At 49.5% G+C, this 19,069-nt stretch overlaps 1 protein-coding gene across 18 annotated transcripts in view; it reads right to left on the reverse strand.

Annotated features, from left to right (window-relative positions):
- Positions 1-19,069, reverse strand: part of MTSS1 (MTSS I-BAR domain containing 1) — a 157,057-nt gene that overhangs the window by 126,610 nt on the left and 11,378 nt on the right. For all 18 annotated transcript variants that reach the window (XM_013051745.2, XM_045078107.1, XM_013051748.2 and 15 more), the window contains exons 2-3: positions 6,767-6,828; positions 3,343-3,416 (exon numbers count right to left, since the gene is read on the reverse strand). In XM_013051745.2, the coding sequence (XP_012907199.1) occupies positions 3,343-3,416; positions 6,767-6,828 (136 nt within the window). The remainder of the gene's footprint in view (positions 1-3,342; positions 3,417-6,766; positions 6,829-19,069) is intronic.

Here is a 19,069-nt window from a genome sequence, read left to right on the forward strand (position 1 = left end):
GAGCCGAAGGCAATGGCTTAACCCACTGAGCCACCCAGGCGCCCAGCCTTTAATGATTTTAAGTCCAAATATATTTGTCGCTGACCAAAACCGTTTGGAACATTTTCTCCAGATTGGTTCCATGGAGATGCACACACTATTAAAAACAGATTATATACAGATCTCCCAAAGGATGTATACCTGGGCATTAATTCCTACATGGCTTGTAACAGCAAATAAATGGGAGATAGCCTGAATTTTCACCAACAGCGGAATGATAAAACTGTGCTGTATCTAGACAGCAGAATTCCGTTTGGGCCCAAGAAAGAATGAGGCAGCTCCCTCCCCAGGCATGGACATGAGAAGTGTCACATACTGTGGAGTAAAAGCACAGGAAGATGTTAATTAGGGGGCCCCTCTAGATCATCCAGAAGTACTTTACTCCATGTCCCATTTCACACACCATTCTGCAACCAGCTTTCTTCCTTCCAGACGTGTTTATACATGCAAACAAACAAAAAAAAAAAGGCCGCAAATGACACTCAACCCAATCCCTGCAAGGGGGCACAGGGAGGGGTGGATTTTACTGTACAGACGATTACATGACATTTTAAACAAAAACGCATGGTCTAGGGGCACCTGGGTGGCTCAGTGGGTTAAGCCTCTGCCTTAGGCTCAGGTCATGATCTCAGGGCCCTGGAATTGAGCCCCAAATCGGGCTCTCTGCTCAGCAGGGAGCCTGCTTCCCCCTCTCTCTGCCTGCCTCTCTGCCTACTTGTGATCTCTCTCTCTCTCTGTCAAATAAATAAATAAAATCTTTTAAACCAACAACAACAACAAAACCATGCATGATCTAGGTTTTTTTTATTTTCAAGTTAAAAGTAACTTAATAAAAATCACTTCTGATGCTTATTGACCCTACAAGATGTGCCTTCACGTTTCTCTCTATCCCCTCTATAAAATACACCTTCTTTGTATCAACCATACCCTTTTTTAGGTCATGTGAGAACTCTCACACTCGAGAGAAAGTTCTTTTTCCCCCAGTGCACAGGGATTTCTAGAGATCGCAAAATGTAAAGTTATTCTGGCATCGCTAAAAATGACCTGAAATCAACTGGTTTAAAAATACATCGGAGCGGGGGTCTGTTCACTGCGACATCATTTGTCTTTTGTCAAATACTTCACCTCCAAGCTGTGACTCTACCTCTGTCACCACCACAGAGAGGCTATTCTGGTATCTTTTCCCACAGATAGCTGCTCTGTTTGTCCTCCCTGGAGCCATGGGACCTGCAGGCCCTCCTGTTTCCCACCAAGAGCCACCCCAGGGAGCAGCCTCTGCAGAAACCCCTGTGCTGGGGCGCCTGGGTGGCTCAGCAGGTTAAAGCCTCTGCCTTCGGCTCACGTCATGATCCCAGGGTCCTGGGATCAAGCCCCACATTGGGCTCTCTGCTCAGCAGGGAGCCTGCTTCCCCTCTCTGCCTCTCTGCCCGCTTGTGATCTCTGTCTGTCAAATAAATAAATAAAATCTTTAAAAAAAAAAAAAAAAAGAAACCCTTGTGCCTGCTGTCGGCAATTATGGGAACTCAGGGGATGCTGCCCTCCTCCACCCTTGAGGGTCCCATCAATAATTAAATATGAAAATATAAAAATCTTATTAAGAATCACAGAGTCTCAAAAATGCAATGCCGGTGACCCTCGTCCTTTCAAATGGTGGAGCTATTCTTCGAAGGAAGACACGTTCTGAGGGCCCTTCTAGAAAGACCTCAATGTGACCGACGGTCCGGTTCCAGAGACTGCTGAAGTAGAAGACAATATTTGAAAACAGACTCAAAAATACCCTTGGCTTAAACGTTACAGAATCTTTAGAATATTCAAGTGAAAGAAGTACAATGGACAATGTTGAGGATGTAAGAATTTTTTAAGGGATTAAGAAAAGATACAAGTTAAGACCCATAACAAGCTGACAAACCAGAACAAGTCCTTCCAACCACTGCTCTGGTATTTCCATCACATTCTCCTAGGGAACCTTTCGAAACACTGCTGGCATCTTGGAAGTAAGGGAAAATATTACCTCCCATGGGAGACCCTCGAATCCCTGAGCTGAGCTAATTGCTCACTTTTCTATACTCCCCCAGCACGCTGTTCTACTACTATTGCTATACTAAGCATATTACTTCTAGCCCGAATTTCTCTATTTGCACATCTCCCCCCGCCCAGTTGCCAACCGTTCAGGACAAGAAGAATAAATAATATATTGATTTCTGTGGTTCCATAATAGTACCTAAAATACTAGCAGTTCTCAAGTTTCTGGAATGAAACTTGAATTTCATTTAAATTTTAATTAGGCAAACTCATTTGAATATTTAATTCAAATATATAATATTTGAATTAAATATTCAATTTAAATTCATTAATTCATTAATTTCTCCTCACGGCAAACTCATTTTAATATTTAATTAGGCACCAGTGGTAAAGGGGTACCAACTGAACCCCACCAGAGGCATTCATCATGTGTTTCAGAGAAGCTAAACCCTCATGTGACTGACAGCAACCCCCCAACACTCACCCCCAACGCCCATGTTTTCCAATGTTACCACGACAATGAACAGACAGTATACAAGCAGACCCAGAAAAATAAGGCCAAAAAAAGAGGTAGGAGAACATCCCTGCCTGGGAATGAAAAGGAAAGCACCCCCTGCTTTGAACAGGGGTCTCCACATTAAGGGGAATGTTGTCTTTCTGACCATGGTGGTGGATACGGGAGCGGCATTTTCGTCTTTACTCTTCTCCTGTGTTTTTATTATAGTCACTGAAACTATTAAAAGTTGCACAAGATTTCCCTTTGTTTGCTGATTTAATAAACCTACTTTTAAACACCCACTATGTCCTAGGCACTGTTTTGGGGGAGTTCTGACATAAATACGTAAGGGTCCGCAGTCAAATGTGGGAGACACACACACAGATACAACACAACAGGACATGCCTTACACAAGGGATCCCTGCGGGAAAATGGTTTATCCGATCATTCTCACCCCTTCCCTCTCCACAAGGGAACAGAGAAAACCTTAGGACAACCCATGGGAGGAGGGAGGAACCGCACCCAAGCGCCCAGTCCAGCCCCTCCCGCACAAACTGTGCCCCCTTTTCTCTACTTTTCACTCATCCTCTCACGGGCTTCGTTATCTGGAGGACTAATCTGCAACTTCGAATACATGGACACCCCCAGCATTCTCTAGGAAGTCAGAACCATGAGTCAGCGCAGCTCTGGTAACTTCAGCTGTCGCTCCTCGTGAAGCCACCCAAGGGTAGGAGCCCACAGGCTGCCTTGGGCGGGTGCTGGAAGCCGTGCCTCCATCTGCTTACCACGTGTGTTGGTGGCCATGTCAGCCACTTTCTGAAAGGCGTCCAGGAAGGCAGCTGCTGCTACTACTGTGGTCCTAAAATGCAAACAGAGAACAAAAGCATGAGGAATGTGTCACACGAATTCACTGCGGCTACAGGGTTAACCCCTCTGCAGGCAAGGGCATGCGACCTTCCAGGAGAAACGACTCTGCTGGACATGGACAGGCTCCGGCTTCGCAGTGCCCCTTGTCTGCTCAGGAGGCACTTCTCCTCCTCACAGGAGCACGCCCTCCCAGAAACACCCAGCGCCTTCGGTGCTGGTCAGTAGATGCTAGCAATCCTTCCCATCCTGGTCCACCTACGACGTAATTACTGGCCCAAATTTCACAAAGAAGGAAAGACAGGTTTTCTGACCTAAAAGAAAAACGTCATTAAAAACCATAAACAGGGGGCGCCTGGGTGGCTCAGTGGGTTAAGCCGCTGCCTTCGGCTCAGGTCTTGATCTCAGGGTCCTGGGATCGAGTCCCGCATCGGGCTCTCTGCTCAGCAGGGAGCCTGCTTCCCTCTCTCTCTCTCTCTGCCTGCCTCTCCATCTACTTGTGATTTCTGTCAAATAAATAAATAAAATCTTAAAAAAAAAAAAAAAAACCATAAACAGTACAGGTGAAATTGATTTCAGGTAGGCAAACAGCATCTCTACGTGGACCGGGAGATGGAATCTTGAAGAGCCTCTACTTCAACTAATTCATTTCAGAGATGGGAACATGGAGGCAAGCTCAGAGCGACTTCCAAAATCACCAGCTCATCTCAGACCTGGAACGGGGATAGGCTGGCAGGAAGCCCAGTCCCGTGCTCATCCTGCTGCAGGACAAGATCCTTACTCTGTGACTTTTCCCCCTAAATCCCACTTATAATGAAACAGACTATTTTTTCTTCAACCTTAGAATACTATCTTCTGAATTCCTTGAGACTAGGGAGAAGTCACTACAGTCATTTGCTGTCCTAGAAATTATTTTGAGTTTTTCACATCCTCTGGAGCACTCTGTGGTCTACCGGCTCCCAGTGCTGTGATCCCAAGACGTCATCCAGTGAAGGGTAAGCCCCACTCCCCACCAGGGCCAGGGACAGCTACAACACACAAGCCAGCCCCACTCAGGCTCCACAATTCGTGAAATGCGCTTCATTAAGATGTTTTTCATGTATGAATCTAATCTTTGCTCAGCATACCTCAGAATGCAAAGCTGTTGAAGGGAAGAACATGAGAATAAAGATTAGAAAGAAAGGAGTTCAAGATGGAACTGAAGAAAGGACCCTACACCTCACGAACAGTGGCTGTGACACAAAAGGTTCTAGAAGGTGCAGGGAGTGGTCCCTAAGAAAACCTGGGTCACAGTCCCGTGCCAAACTCCAGAATTGAGGCCTGGTATTTCCCAGTAGAGCAAGAAAATATTCTGCTCTAATTAAAAAAAAAAAAAAAAAAAAAAGACATTCACAAAACAAAACTGGAAAAAAAAAGAAAAAAGCCCCTCAGAAGCATATTTTTCAAAGAGTTGACACCAAATGCAAGCCCTGAAAAAGTGAACTTCATCAAACATCCCGGGGTTTATAAACAGCTCATTCTGAGTGACAATTAATGTCTGACACAGGGGCAGGATCGATTCTCGTTCAGGGCAAGGTCGATCACCCCCATACTACATGGGCTCCCCTGAAAACGAGGGCAGCGGTCAAGTGTGAGGAATCAGGAGCTTTTAACCGCCACCTCCCAATGAGTCCTGTTTCCTTGCGTGCGGCTGTCCTGAGACAACCCGGCTCTGGCGTCCCCGCAGCACGAGCAGAGATCCGGCGCCCGCTGCATTACAGTACTCAACTGTCTTTCTGGTGTACTCCAGCAGGGCCCTCCTGTAGGATGGAGACTAACTGTTGGGAATAGATGCGGACAACAGCAGAAACGAGAGACTAGCTATAGCATAAGGTGAGGCTGGTGAAGGCCTGTGCGGGGCCGCGCATTCAGACAGAGGAGGCTGGCCCAGCAGAAAATCTTTAAAAAAAAAAAAAAAATAGGAGCTTGTAAAGTCTGTACACGTTCTTAAGCACCAAAATGGTAAAGGATCTGACAAGAGAAGGGGCTCTACGCCCCAGGCGACTGTACATCTCGAAGACCACTCACAGCTTGGGAAACCCTCAGTTCATGGGACAGAAATCCCAGGCACCTGCACAGCTGGCAGAATGGAAGAGGAAAGGTCCTTCCTTCTGGAGTTCTTCTCTCCTGCTCTACAGGGGATTCATGGAATGTCCCAGCTTATGGCTGAAGTTCTGGGCAGTAACCCCTGACATCCGTCGGCTAAGGACCAAGAGCATCATGTCATCCACGTGGCTTTTTATCCTAGAAAACACCTACCTGCTTTGCCCTCTGGAAAACCGCCTCCATACACCCAAACCAACTGATGTCATCCCCCATTTCTCCATGAACAGGAGTCATGAAAATCATTGCATTTGCAATTGTCCCATCCATCATGGGGCACCCACCCAGCGGGTAGCTCCCCTCCCCACTAAAAGCACGTAGCTGTAACAAGAAGACGCTGGTAAATGTCGTATCAAATTTCATATCAAATGATACAGGAGCAAGACCAAGACAAGGCAATGGTAAAGCCCCTTAGAGCCGCTCAGCCCTAGATCTTGTTCTTTTTTAAGCAGCTTCATTGAGGCATAATTTGTATACCATAAGATTCACCCTTTTTGGGTGTGTGATTCAACAATTTTTTTTGGTAAGCTTAGAATTCTGCAACCACTACTACAAGCCAATTTTAGAACATTTCCATCACCCCCAAAAGATCTCTCCTGCCCATTTGTACTCCATCTCCTTTTCCTCCCCTAGTCCACTGATCCGCCTCTACAGAGCTGTTTTCTAGATATTTCACACACACGGAATTACACGATCGCCAACAGTCAGCTGTAAACTCTTTATGAGGATAAGCAGTGAACAGAATGGGCTATGCAGCCAGACCCAGGTTCAAATCCCTGCTCTGCCATTCACTAGCTGTGTGCCATTAGCTTCTCTGTGCCTCAGTTTTCTCATCAATAAACTGAGGGTACTAACTGTACTTAACCCCTTGGGGTCGTGAGATCTAATTAAGATAACATACGAGTCTGCACAGAGTGAGCATCACATAAATGTTGCTCACTACTACCTTCCTATGATACCTCATTTGACTCAAAATCCCTGTGGAAGAAGGCAGAGCAGATGGGAGTTCGGCTTTACATAGGGGAGTCAGCGGTCAGGACATAAGGCTGAGAAGTGGCAGTACTCAAATGAGAACCCACTAAGTGCTTCTGTATCTGTAATGCTTCCAAAATTAACCTCAATCTGCATCCTGGGGCTGTCCTTTTCCAACCTTTGTCTAAGGACGGCGCCATTTTTCTGGGGATGACGAGCTTCTCTACTTACCGAAGCTGGGACTGTAGCTTTCCTGCTTTGTTTATGAAATCTTCCCACACTGGATAGCTCCCCTACAACAAAACAAAGTCATCAATCAGTGAGGCATGCTGTGATAGACATCTGAGGAAGACAATAACAAAACACCCAATTGCAGTTACAGGGAACAATGTGTGTTCTCTCTTCCTCTACAGCCTCGGGTATGGTGCCCAGACTGTACATAAATGCCCTGGCTCGGAAATGGGTTTAGAATGTGCTCAGGCCCTATAATCTTGTAAATACTACAAATGCCAGTTGGAACAAGTTTGGCAGAATCTAACACATACACTGAGAGATCACTTTTTCAGGAACAGATGGAGGGTCCAAATTCAAGATAGGCAGAACATTTAATGCTCTGCCCGGAGGAACCACCTGACCTCGGCTGTGCCTTTTCCCACCCTCACCCCGGAGGAAACCAGAGCCACTGGAGCTCCTCCCCAGGACAGTGACCGTGGCCTCTGGGAAGCTTTACTTACAGATCAGAATCTCAAGGTTGAGAAGTTACCTAAATGCAGCCCCCCCACAGCTAATGGTTTGCACCAGCCTCTACAGACGGCATGACAACATGTGGATCCCCGGCACACTCCAGCTCACAGGGAACTCAACACCCTCCTGGGGAGACTCTATCTGCCACCGCGTCCTCTGCGTCCCTGCGGCACCGGCTTGCACCCTCTGGGGACGCCCAACCCCATTTCCATGGGAAGACTTTTGAGAGAACTCGGGAAAACCAGCACATTCATCCAGCTTTCCCTTCTTCCCCCACGTGCAGTCCATGTTCAACCCAGGACCGTGTTTCACGTCCCTGCAGTGTCCTGCGGACACGGCAAGATTCTCTCTCTCTCGGCTTTTAAGCCCGGGACCCAAGACACAAAGTCAGAACTGCAGGCGCTCTTCTGACGGCAGCAGAGCTGTGGGGCTGACACCTCCCTACACAGACACACTTGATGCATGTTAAGATCAAGGAGCCACGCAAGAGAGGACGCAAGGGAAACCCATAGAAGGAGAAGCCACGGCTGGAGACGTAGAGTTTGGCACAGAATCGGTCACACAGATCTGAGACTCCACCCCCGGAGGGTGCCACCGGCAGGACCAAAGGGGAAGTGCCTCAAATCCTAACGTGGGGGACAGAACACGTGCCACCTCCCAGGCTGGCGGTTTAAGGAGAGGAGGGAGAAATTCTGATGAAGTTCATCATTTCACCTTTCGCTACAGAAGCCCGGCCGAAACAGGCTACAGCGGCAACTGAGCAAAAACCTAATGATTTCCTCTTCGTACTGGTCTGAATGGTCTTAGCTTCTCAGCCTAGCATACAGTTGCTCAACGTTGCCACTACGGACGTTTTGGGCCTGACAGCTCTTTTGCGGTGGGGGGAATGTCCTGGGCACTATACGGGGTTCGGCACCATCCCTGACCTCGGTTCCCTAAAGTGCCAATAATAGGGGCGCCTGGGTGGCTCCGTCAGTTAAACGTCTGACTCTTGGTTTCAGCTCAGGTCAGGATCTCAGGGTCCTGGGATTGAGCCTCGAGTCAGGTCCTGCACTGTGGGAAGCCCACTTGAGGATTCTCTCTCTACCCCTTCCCCTGCTTACATGCCCCCGCTCTCTTCCTCTAAAATAAGTAATTAAAGCTTAAATAAAAACAAGAACAACAACAAAGAACCACTGCTTTAAAGGGCTGCTTGAGCTCCGCGCTGGGCTCCCTGCTCAGCTCAGAGTCTGCTTGTCCCTCCCCCCACCCTTCCCCTCCTCACTCTGTGCATGTCTCTCTCAAATACATAAAATCTTGAAAAAAAAAAAAAGAAATAAAATAAAGGGATGCCTCAGAAACTCATTTCTTTTGGTGAAGAAACAGTCATCGGTTGTTCAGCAATTTCTTCAGGATTACTGCACTTAAGTATCAATTCTCTTGTTCAATGAAAGCATAATTAAATATATTTTTGCTTTACATCTTATCATAAGTGCCTCTCTCTGCATTTCTCTAGCTATCGAGCCTATCTGAAAATGTGCAGAGAGCTATCTGGAAAACTGTCCACCAAAGTTAAAATGGGCTATTTCTGGACGCTAACATTTGGACCAATGTGTTGCTTTCTTGTTTGTATTTTCCTATAAGGCCATAGTTTTTTTGTTTTTTGTTTTGTGTGTGTGCTTTCACTCAGGGTCATATATCACTTTTACAAAAACAATAGTCATTATATACATTTTTTAAATTTTAAGATCAACCTAGAGGTCCTGGCAATAAGAGCATCACGAAGTCACAAACCGCCCCAAGCCTAAAGTCTATCTTCCAGCTGCGGCTAGAGCACAGCCGTCAGCTCTCTGTCTGAGACCTGCCTGGTCTGACTGCAGGTCTCGGGACATTTTCCCCCAAGTGACAATTCACTCCCATGGGGCACTAAGTGCACCGGGCCAGTGCACCGGGCCATCCTGCCTGACTGGCTCCTGGCAGAGGTCCCTTGGCCGCTGCACCTGAGCTCCTGACATCAGTACCCACGCACAGGTCTGGCCACCACACTGCTAAGTCACACAGCCTCCATCTCCTCTCTGTGCCCCAGTGGGCTGTTTCCACCCGAGGGCGTAACTTTAGTTTAAATTACGTTGAATGAATCCTTGACAGCTCTGGCTACCATTCCAGGCCCATCCAGACCTTGCATGAAAGTCCAATTACAACACCTAATGTATTGGCCATTTTCTTATCAAGTATGAACACCCCTTCTACCTCTATATCCAAGTAATTAAAGGGGCAAGGGCTGGGATCAGAGTTCTCTGGCTGGCCGTGAGAGATCTCTGCCCACACAGACGTCAGCATCTTAAGAGCACAAGAGTTCAACCAACCAATTCCAGCTTCTCATTCCAAGAAAGTAGGAGAAGCTTTTAGAAAAGCCTAAATGTGTTCAGACATACCAACCACCAACTTCGAGCCAAAAGGTACCAGCATCACTCATCGACACAAAGGAGGCCACGACCGCTGGGCCTTCCTTCCCCGGCACCAACCGCTCCCCTGCAGGGGCCCCCAGAGAAGGTCACTGAGATGATCCAGCATTTTGAAGAAAAAGGTGAGACACACTCATTGAGAACACGCCAGAAAGACGACAGGTCTGTGCAGGAAGCACACAGCCCTGATTTCTGGCCGTGGCTACGCCGCCAGTCAAGTACTAGGGGAAGTCACTTCACCTCCCAGGGCCTGCTTCTTCTAAAGACTAACAGTAAGAACTATTCCGTGACCATCACTGCACACGGACATCACTGAACTCTGACAGAATGGAGGGAAGGAATAAGGGGATGAGTCACGACTTCTCGGGGTTGGTGTGAGGGACAATGGAGATCAGACACCAACGGTGCTCGGTGCAGGGCCAGGCCCTCTGTCACTGTCCCACAAACATCGGACAGGACTGACCCAAGGGTCTGCAGGCCCCTGCAACCCCACTCAGGTGCTGGCACAGACGTGACGTTAAGGCCTCTAAGTCAGACCATCCATCCAGGCTGGAATCCTGCACACTGAGTCCTAAGTACAGAAGCCGCTGCACCTCCCAACTAGTTAACCAGCTGGGTGCGGGGAGTCAGACTAGTCGTCTGTGCCGCCACCCAGCACACAGCGGGAGGAGTACCCAGACCCACAAGAATGTGCCTGAAATCAACGGCTCTGAAAAAAAACGACTTCTCTGCTCCCACCACTTGGGAGCCTCATTTCGGTCTTTACCAAATTAGCAACAAAAAGAGGGTCTCCTCTCCAGTCAAGGGGTGCAGCACACACAAGCTCCCGCCCACGAACACCCACGCAGCCAGAAGAAGGCTGCCAAAAGCAGCTCTTTCCTGATTTAATGATATTTGACAGTCTATCAAAGAGTGAGTGTCAGGCCCACCTGTTTTAGGGAATATATAATTTAATGGATTTTTAAAAAAAAAAAAAAATGAACTTCTAAGAACAGAAGACAAAACCTCCTTGTTGAGTTTTTTGGCTTTTTTTTTTAAGTGCGTAAATGTTATTAAAATTTAAAGGCAAGGTGATGTTGGATTGTTCTAGACCTAGGGATTTTTTTTTAAGTTTCTTTTAAGGTTAAAAAAAAAGTTTCTACCCACCTGAAAAGTAGCTTTACTACAAAAATTCAAAAGCCTGGAGGCAGCAAGAGAGGAGAAAGAAGAAACTTGAAGAGTAAGAGTGATAGAGAAAAAAGCCTGGGCTTTTTCTAGACTCAAAGACTGAGTCAAAGAGAATATACTCAAGTTTCACAAGAAATCTGCAAATCAAGATGCCGTATCCACTGAGAACCCTTTCAGAAAATGATTCTGACACAGTCCTTAATTTTTCTGATCTGCATCACCCTCCAACGAGTCCCAGAAAGCTCTCCTGCGAGGCCACCGGTTCTGACTGGGCTCGGTTCACGTCTGAGGAAATCCTCAGGAATGTGCTCCACACGGACCCCTTTGTGGGGTTCCCCAGAAAACACATGAAGGTTTCACAACTTTCCAGACAGACCAAAATCAAAGAAAATAAGACTCCCACCAAGAACCCAGGCTCTGCCAAGTCCGAAGTCAAAAGCAACAGGTACAGGACTCTCCTCTCCCTGGAACCCCATGACTGTCGTTGGAGCTGAGGGCAGGTTTTGAACCCCAAGCAATTTGTTGAAAACAGAACTTACACCACACTGGATTCTGAGAGAAAGGAAAAGTCCCTTATTCCAAAAATGAGTTTATTTACAAATGTGGAAAGGACTTCCTTGGTCAAAATGCAACACGGTCCCCCACCCCACAGCAAGAGAGGCAGGACTTCCCAGAGGACGGGCTACAGCTCACACCCCTGCATCCACCAGGCAGGGTCCCCGCGAGGCTCCCCACACCACACACACTACCGCTGATGGCGCCTCTCTCTTCTAACCTCCAGGGGGATTCAACAATCTGGAAAACTCCTACTCAGCCATTACCACCCATCTAGCTCTGACATCACCTCTTTCAAAGCATTCTCGAACGCACCCCCTTCCCTCACAACACGCAACTTGTCGTCTGTGAGCCTGCGTCTCGCCCATACACCGTGGGCTCAAGAACAGAGAAACCGAGGGAGGAAGGAAAAGCATTTCTAGTAAGAGCAACAGTTGGCCCAAAACGGAGAAGCAGAGAGGACGTTACGTGGCTCCCTCCAAAGGGACTACTGGAGTGGCCCCCGGACCCTGGGGAAATGCAAGACACGGGCGGGGTGGACAAGGTGACCATGAGCAGCCTTCAAGGGCAAGGTCAGAGTTTAATCACAGACAAGACAGCAAAAGACCTGGCAGATGGTGAGTGACATTCAACCCCAAGCGACGAGCGCCTGGGTGACTCAGTCAGTTGAGTGCCTGCCCTTGGCTCGGGTGAAGATCCCGGGGTGCCGGGATGGAACCCCACTCTGCTCAGTGGGAAGCCTGCTTCTCCTTCTCCCTCTGCCTGCCGCTCCCCTGCTTATGCTCGCTCTCTGTCAAATAAATAAAATCTTTAAAAAAAAAAAATTCCCAAGCCACCCAGGTGACAAGAGAACCTAACCAAGAGGTCACATACCTAACAGCACTCTGGTCCCTTCGGGAGGGGGTAGGTGGTGAAGTCTTTTTTTTTACTTCTGAGAAAAAAGACCCACCCCATCTCTGCCTGCTCCCCTAGAGGCTGGTGGCCAATTAAGCAAATACGCAAGCTGGCCTCCCCACCCCCACCCTCAAAGTTGAGCTCTGGGAACCACCCCCCCCCCAAGTCCCTCTCCTCTTCTCCCTCTCCTTCCTCCGCTCTCCCCACAGCCAGAAGACTGGGCAGGCCGCTTGCCCAACTAGGGCGCAGGACTCGGCCAGTGAGGCCATTCTGGCTTTGGGTTCTGTTTTGCTTTGTTTTATTCTGTATTAAACAGAGGCCCAGGATGGCATCCCACACGCGGAGCAGAAGAACAAACTGTGTGTAACTCCTCAGCACGGCTGGTTAACGATGCCCCATAAATAATGCAGCAACTGCCTCTCCCAGCCGAGCCCAGCCCGCAGTGGCAGTGGGACCTCAGGGGACAGCTGAGGGAACCAGACACCCACAGCAGGAACTCGGAGGGGGCCGGGAGCCGTGGTCAGAGAAGGGGCAATGTGAGAGGAGCCAGAGCTGGAGAAGAGTGTCACAAGGAGGAAGACCTTGGCTTCGCTGAGAATAAACGAGGGACAGGCTCGAGGGAGTGGGGTTCCAGCTCAAAGGCTCTGCCCAAAGATCCCAGAGGGACGCAGGCTCACCAGTGGTCATGCTGCTGTGAACTCCAGTCCTGGGCACACGACTGGCTGGGTAACTTCCCAAGCCCCTCTTTGCACCCTGATGACATCACCATCATTAAGCACCACCAGTTCCTGAAACAGTTGCTTGGTGCCAGCTGCCAGATCAGGAGGTCTCAGGCTTTCACGGCCACGGCCACCCCCCTGGGGATCCCGCAGAATCGCAGGTTCCAATTCCCCTGGGCGGACGCAGGACCTGGCCATTCCAGGTCTCATCTAAGTGATGCTGAGGCTGCTGGCGCCCAGACCACAGTGGGGAGCACGCCCTGATACACACGCCACTCCGTGCTTGCAACAACCCGACCAGGCAGGTGCTGCTGGTATTTCGCAGCCGAGGAATTGGAGGACCGCCTTTGTGGCCCACAGACTGCCCTGACTCTGGGAGGTCCAAGCCATGGGATGAAGAAACCCAGCTGCCCCGCCCAGCCCCAGGACTGCAGAAGGCTGCTCAGGGGGCACGCTGGGTCCTGCTCGGTCCGAAAAGGTACAAGGGTCCCCGTACACACAGCACCCTTCCCCGCACCGATGACAGCTACAAATGTTCCCAGGGGGAGCTAGAAATGGTTGTGATCCTCAACCACGTGAAAAAGAAACCCCAAGACACAAAACAAAGAAAAGCCCTTCATGTAGAAAAAGGTCTGGAAGGAAAGGACCAGAAATGTCCACGGGTGCTGGCACTAGTGGTACGATTGATTACGGGGAACTCGATCACATCTTCAGGTTTGCGATGGACGCGGGGACTGATCAACTTCCACCAGATGGAGCATCTCTGCCAGCTGCTGCCGTCACCACCCCAAGCCACCAGCCCCCCAAACCCCCACTGCAGATCTGCAGGTACCTCCTCAGGGCAAGAACAAGAAACACAGCCCCCAGCATCCCTCATCCGCCTCCTCTAGGTCACCCCTCTGTGTGGACTACGGGGAAATGAAAAAGCGAAGCTTCCAGAGGAAGCTTCTGATCTGAGCAGGCGTGCCCCCGGACCCCGTGTGCTTCTACAAGCATGAGGCAGGGAATCTGCAGCTCCCAGAACTGGGTGTGCAGGAGGACGACGGATGGGGCCCCTGAAGGCCTGTCACAGCTTTGTCCCCAAAGCCGGCCTTCCCCGCCCCATCCTGTAAGAGGAAGGGCTCTGGAGAACCTCAGATGAAAGGCACCGGGTAAGCCCATCCATCATAAAAACCATTCCTGGGCTTTTATTCTCTGATTGGGGCTTGCCTAATCCACTAATTATCCCTGTCCATCAAGTGGATGACAGCCTTGGGGATAATCAATGGTTGCTTCCCCAGACGCCCACCCTCGCCCACTCGCCCAAGCTCACCAGCAATAAATACGCCTATGAAAAGGAAGATTTAACCACAAAAGGTGCTCCCTCCACCCAACCTCCCCTCACAAACTGCTCCATTTGTAACCATAAGACCCTAATTAAGTCAAGGACATCAGGCGTCTTCTTCCTCCAGCGCTATGAGGTTCCAGGCCCACAATGCTTCTTTTCTGACACGGGGCTAGGTCAAGAACCGACCTGGCATCGGTACCCTCACCTCAAAGCATTATTGTTGTTGTTGTTTACATTTTCTACCAAGAGGTCTTCCTTTGTCTATCCTGAGCCTTCCAGTAAAAGAGCCACTGGCCACAGGGACTTAAATTTAAATTCACTACGATTAAATAAAACGCAAAATTCAGTTCCTCACACAAGTGCTTGAGGCCACTCGTGGCCTGTGGCTGCAGCACTAGGCCGTGCGGGGGCACGACTCGTCCCCTGCTGCAGAAGGGGCTACCGGGAGGCACCGGTGGCCGGGGACAGAGCCGCTATGGGCACCCCGGCCTCGTTCTGCCGCCGCCACAAGGCTTCTGGCTCCACTGTTCCGTGCCTGCAGAACCTGGTGAGGACACGCGCCGTCATCTCAAGGAACACAGAATCCCACTCCTCTGCCTCCTTCCCGAATTCACCCTCCCCCTACCCGAGTCTGTACTATGCCAGCGGTCACCGGGGGCCATGGAGTCCAAGTGTACCTCCTGATCATCAGTAAGAACCCCATCTCACATGTCCATAGTCCCGGAGAGCATCAAGGGCTCTCAGGACAAACCCTGCCAGGGCACTTGGCGGAACAGGAAAACTGAACACTTTTCTTTATAACGTGGGAAACCAAAGCGTAGAAGTTAAGTAATCTGCCGCAGGTCAGAGAACGGTTTGCCCTCATACCTAGCTGGGATCGTGAAGGGCCCCTCAGTTTGCCCAGTTCTTTTTAAAATGAAATTGCCCGTGGGGGCGCCTGGAGGGCTCAGCTGATTAAGCATCTGCCTTTGGCTCAGGTCATGATACTGCATTCCAGGATTAGTCCCTTGCAGGGCTCCACACTCAGTAGGCAATAGAGTGCTTCTGCTTCTCCCTCCACCCCTCCCCTGCTCTCTCTCCCTCCCAAATAAAGAAATGGAATCTTTAAAAAATAAATAAAAAATAAAATGAAACTGCCCCCTAGGTTCTCCTAAGCTTACTTATTCTCCATAACTGGACACTTGGGGACTCCATATCCGATCACTCTTACAGGAGCCGGCTACTCTCATCCAAGTGCGAGTAAGAGATGTCTGTGTACAAGTAAGCCCCCCCCCAAAAAAAAATAATAAATGCAGATCTTCCCCCTCAAACTTTCTCCCACTATGGGGAGTCCAAAGCTCATGTTTCATTTGCTTATTCCCATGTATAGATGTCCACATGCGATAATGAACGGAATCCGTGGTGACCTTCACACCCCATAAACAGGTCAAGGATTGTTACCACTATTTGATGCTTGCATACCTGTATTCACCCATTTCTCTTCCCTGGAAATACCCTTTCCGACTTGTCTCCACCCAACCCCAAAACGAATTCTTGCAGTCTGTCAAGTCCACTCTGGGGAGCAATGGCCTGGCCACGCTGTGCACAGCTGGTGTGCTCTGCTTCCACTAAACAGTACCCCCCTACCATCCCGGGCTCCACCCCAGGCTGCTAGAAGGGATACCCCAGGACAGCCCTGATGCGTGGCCAGACTCCACAGTCTGAAAGGACCCGTGTGATGTCAGGGTCAAGAGCATGGCGCTCGAGTCAGACTGCCCGACTTCACATCTACCCTCCAGACGATCTAGGTGACTTAGCCCCCCACAACCACCATGTCTTCATGGGTAAAGGACACCTGAGCTAGTCCCCACCTCCAAGGACAGTAATGAGGGTAAAGGAACGAGTACAGGCCCTTAGAAGGGTGACCGGCACTTAGGACTAAAGAAATCCCAGCGACTGCTATTTTCAGGAGTTGATCTATGATGCCAGTCACCCTACCTGGGGCATTTATGAGAGCCTACAATGCACGGCCCAAGCGGGCTAGAGGACATACAGAGATGAGGAGCCAAAGCATTGAGGAGCTCAGGCTAGAACATGGCCGTGTTAGCCACCAATCGGAGGGCACCACACTCCAAATACGAAGTCCTGGGAGGTGCGGCTGGAGTAAGCTTTGAGGGGGAGGGCGCGGATGCCTCACCTTTAAGGACAAGGTCTTTAAGGACAAGGGGCATTTTCCTGGCAAAGATAAAGGAAATAAAGAAGGGAGACTTTAAAAGAAATAATTAGCAAAGGAAAGGGAATATAGAAGATCATGCCGCATTTAGGCATGGGAGTCATTTAGGGGTGTATTTTAGGGGCACAAAAGAGGGGAGCAGGGAGATCCTTGCTACTTACCTTATGAGCTGCAAAGCAGGCCCTTGGTGGCCCAAGAACCACTCCCACATCCCCCTGCTCCTGGTATACTCACAACCCCCCGAAGACGCACTAGGAACGTCTTGCTAGGACTACAGACGCCTGAGCCTCACCCCAGAGCTACACAATCAAAATCTCTGGGGTGGGGGGCCCAGACACCCGCACTGAACACACACGCCCAGGGGACAGTCCTACTTTCTTGCTAAAATCACACACAGCAAGATTTGAAAATCCACACACCAGGGGCACCTGGGTGACTCAGTGGGTTAAGCGTCTGCCTTTGGCTCAGGTCATGATCCCAGGTCTTGGGATCCAGCCCCACAGTGGGCTCCCTGCTGAGCAGGGAGTCTGCTTCTCCCGCCCTGTGCTTGTCCCCTCTTTCTCTCTCTCAAATAAATAAAATTAAAAAAAAAAAAAAAAAAAAAAAAAAAAAGAACATCACCATACCAAGTAAAGACATCTCGTCCCTCTGAGGCCCAGCAAGCTATGGCCTAGCAATTTCCACCCTGATATGCAAGTCTAGCTCCTGGAGACGAACCCCCAGTGATGAGCACGCGCATGCAGGAGGACGAACGGACACGCGCTTTTTGAACGGCAACGTGTGTGAAATGCCTGGAAAAGTCCGTACCTTTGACCCAGGAGAAAGCCTTCAGGGGAAACTATCCATGCGGATCAGCGTCTAGCTATAAGGATATACTCACTGCCATGTTGCTTCTAATTAGTGAAAAATGGGACACAGCCTAAACACGACATCAGCCGGGAACATATGGAACCAGTGCCCACCTGAAGGCCTCGCACATGCTCTGCCCTGGCCTGGAACATTCTTTCTCCGATATGCACATATGCACATACTTCCCAACGCATGGCTCAAGGGTCACCTGCTCTGGGAGGCCTTCCCTAGCCATGGGTTTTCTTTCTTTCTTTTTTTTTTTTTTTTAAGATTTTTATTTACTCATTAGATAGACAGAGAGCACAAGTAGGCAGAGAGGCAGGCAGAGAGAGAGAGAGAGGAGGAAGCAGGCTCCCTGCCAAGCAGAGAGCCCAATGTGGGACTCGATCCCAGACTCTGAGATAATGACCTAAGCTGAAGGCAGAGGCTTAACCCACTGAGCCACCCAGGTTCCCCTAGCCACGGTTTTTCAAAACAACAACACTGCCCCTGCTGTTTTTCCCCACTGCACATAATCCTCCTAACACACAGAAGAACGACTTTGTCTGTCCCCCACTGCCCTAGAATGTAAGCTCCAAGGGGGCAGGGACTATGTCCATTTTGTTTACTGCTCCACCCCCAGCGCTTAACACAGAACCTGGCACAGGGTCGGTCCTCAAATCCAGGTCAACGGAATAAATGAATTACACATACCAAACAACAGAACATTACACAACATTAAAACTGACATGGTTTGTAACTGCATACACGGGAAGGCAACGTAAATGAAGAGCTAAGTGAAAAAATAAATTTCTGGCACAGCGTGGGCCGCATGAACCTTTGTCTAAACTGTGTCTACATAACCCACTTTGTCATCAAACGGTTATGGGTGAGTTTTATTTTTTACTTAATTGAAATTTCTTAGTTTTGCTTCCACTAACTTTATACAGCTTGCATAATCTTTGATAAGTAATCCCTCATGAAATGTTCGCAAAACACTTGGCTAATTTTTTTTTTTTTTTTTAGGAATAAGCTTCCTCCTTAGTGACTTAATTAGGGTGTCCCTAATTAAGGCCAGCACAACATCAAAGAGGCCAGGTTCCAGGGGACCCTTGCTTCAGGTCTACTCCTGGCTGCAAGGCAACCTCAGTCCCTCCGGCAGCAGCCTGCAGACCTTCTGAGTGCTGGGATGCCAAAGGCTTGGCCACCAGCTGGCTCCTCCTGGCTCTGCTCCCCACTACTTGCTTCCTATTGGGGTGCCTCATCCAATTATTCAGGCCCGAGATCACATCCTGCTGGAGAGCTGGCTTTGAAGGTTCAGTAAACAATCACTTCAAAACAAAGAGCGACCATTAAACCAAACTCAAAGACTTCCTTAATGACTCCGTGCTCAGCGGCAGGAGCCCCGCGCAAGCAAGCCAGGCCTCAGAAGTGAAACTGAGGTCTCCCTGGAAACTAATCTCAAGCATTTCCAGCCTCCTGCTGCAAATATCCCCCCTTCCTGTTTTGCGCTCAGCCATGTGGGGCGCAGAGCCTGTTACTGGGGCGACCCTGATGGAGGGGGTTTCTTTGGCAAAACAAACAAGTGTCTCCTGGTTGTCACACCCCTCGTGCTCACACCCTGTCTGCTCCCCACCTACTCCC

This window comes from Mustela putorius, unplaced genomic scaffold (assembly GCF_011764305.1).
Source record: "Mustela putorius furo isolate JIRA1106 unplaced genomic scaffold, ASM1176430v1.1 tig00000228_pilon_pilon_pilon, whole genome shotgun sequence".
Lineage (NCBI taxonomy): Eukaryota > Metazoa > Chordata > Mammalia > Carnivora > Mustelidae > Mustela > Mustela putorius.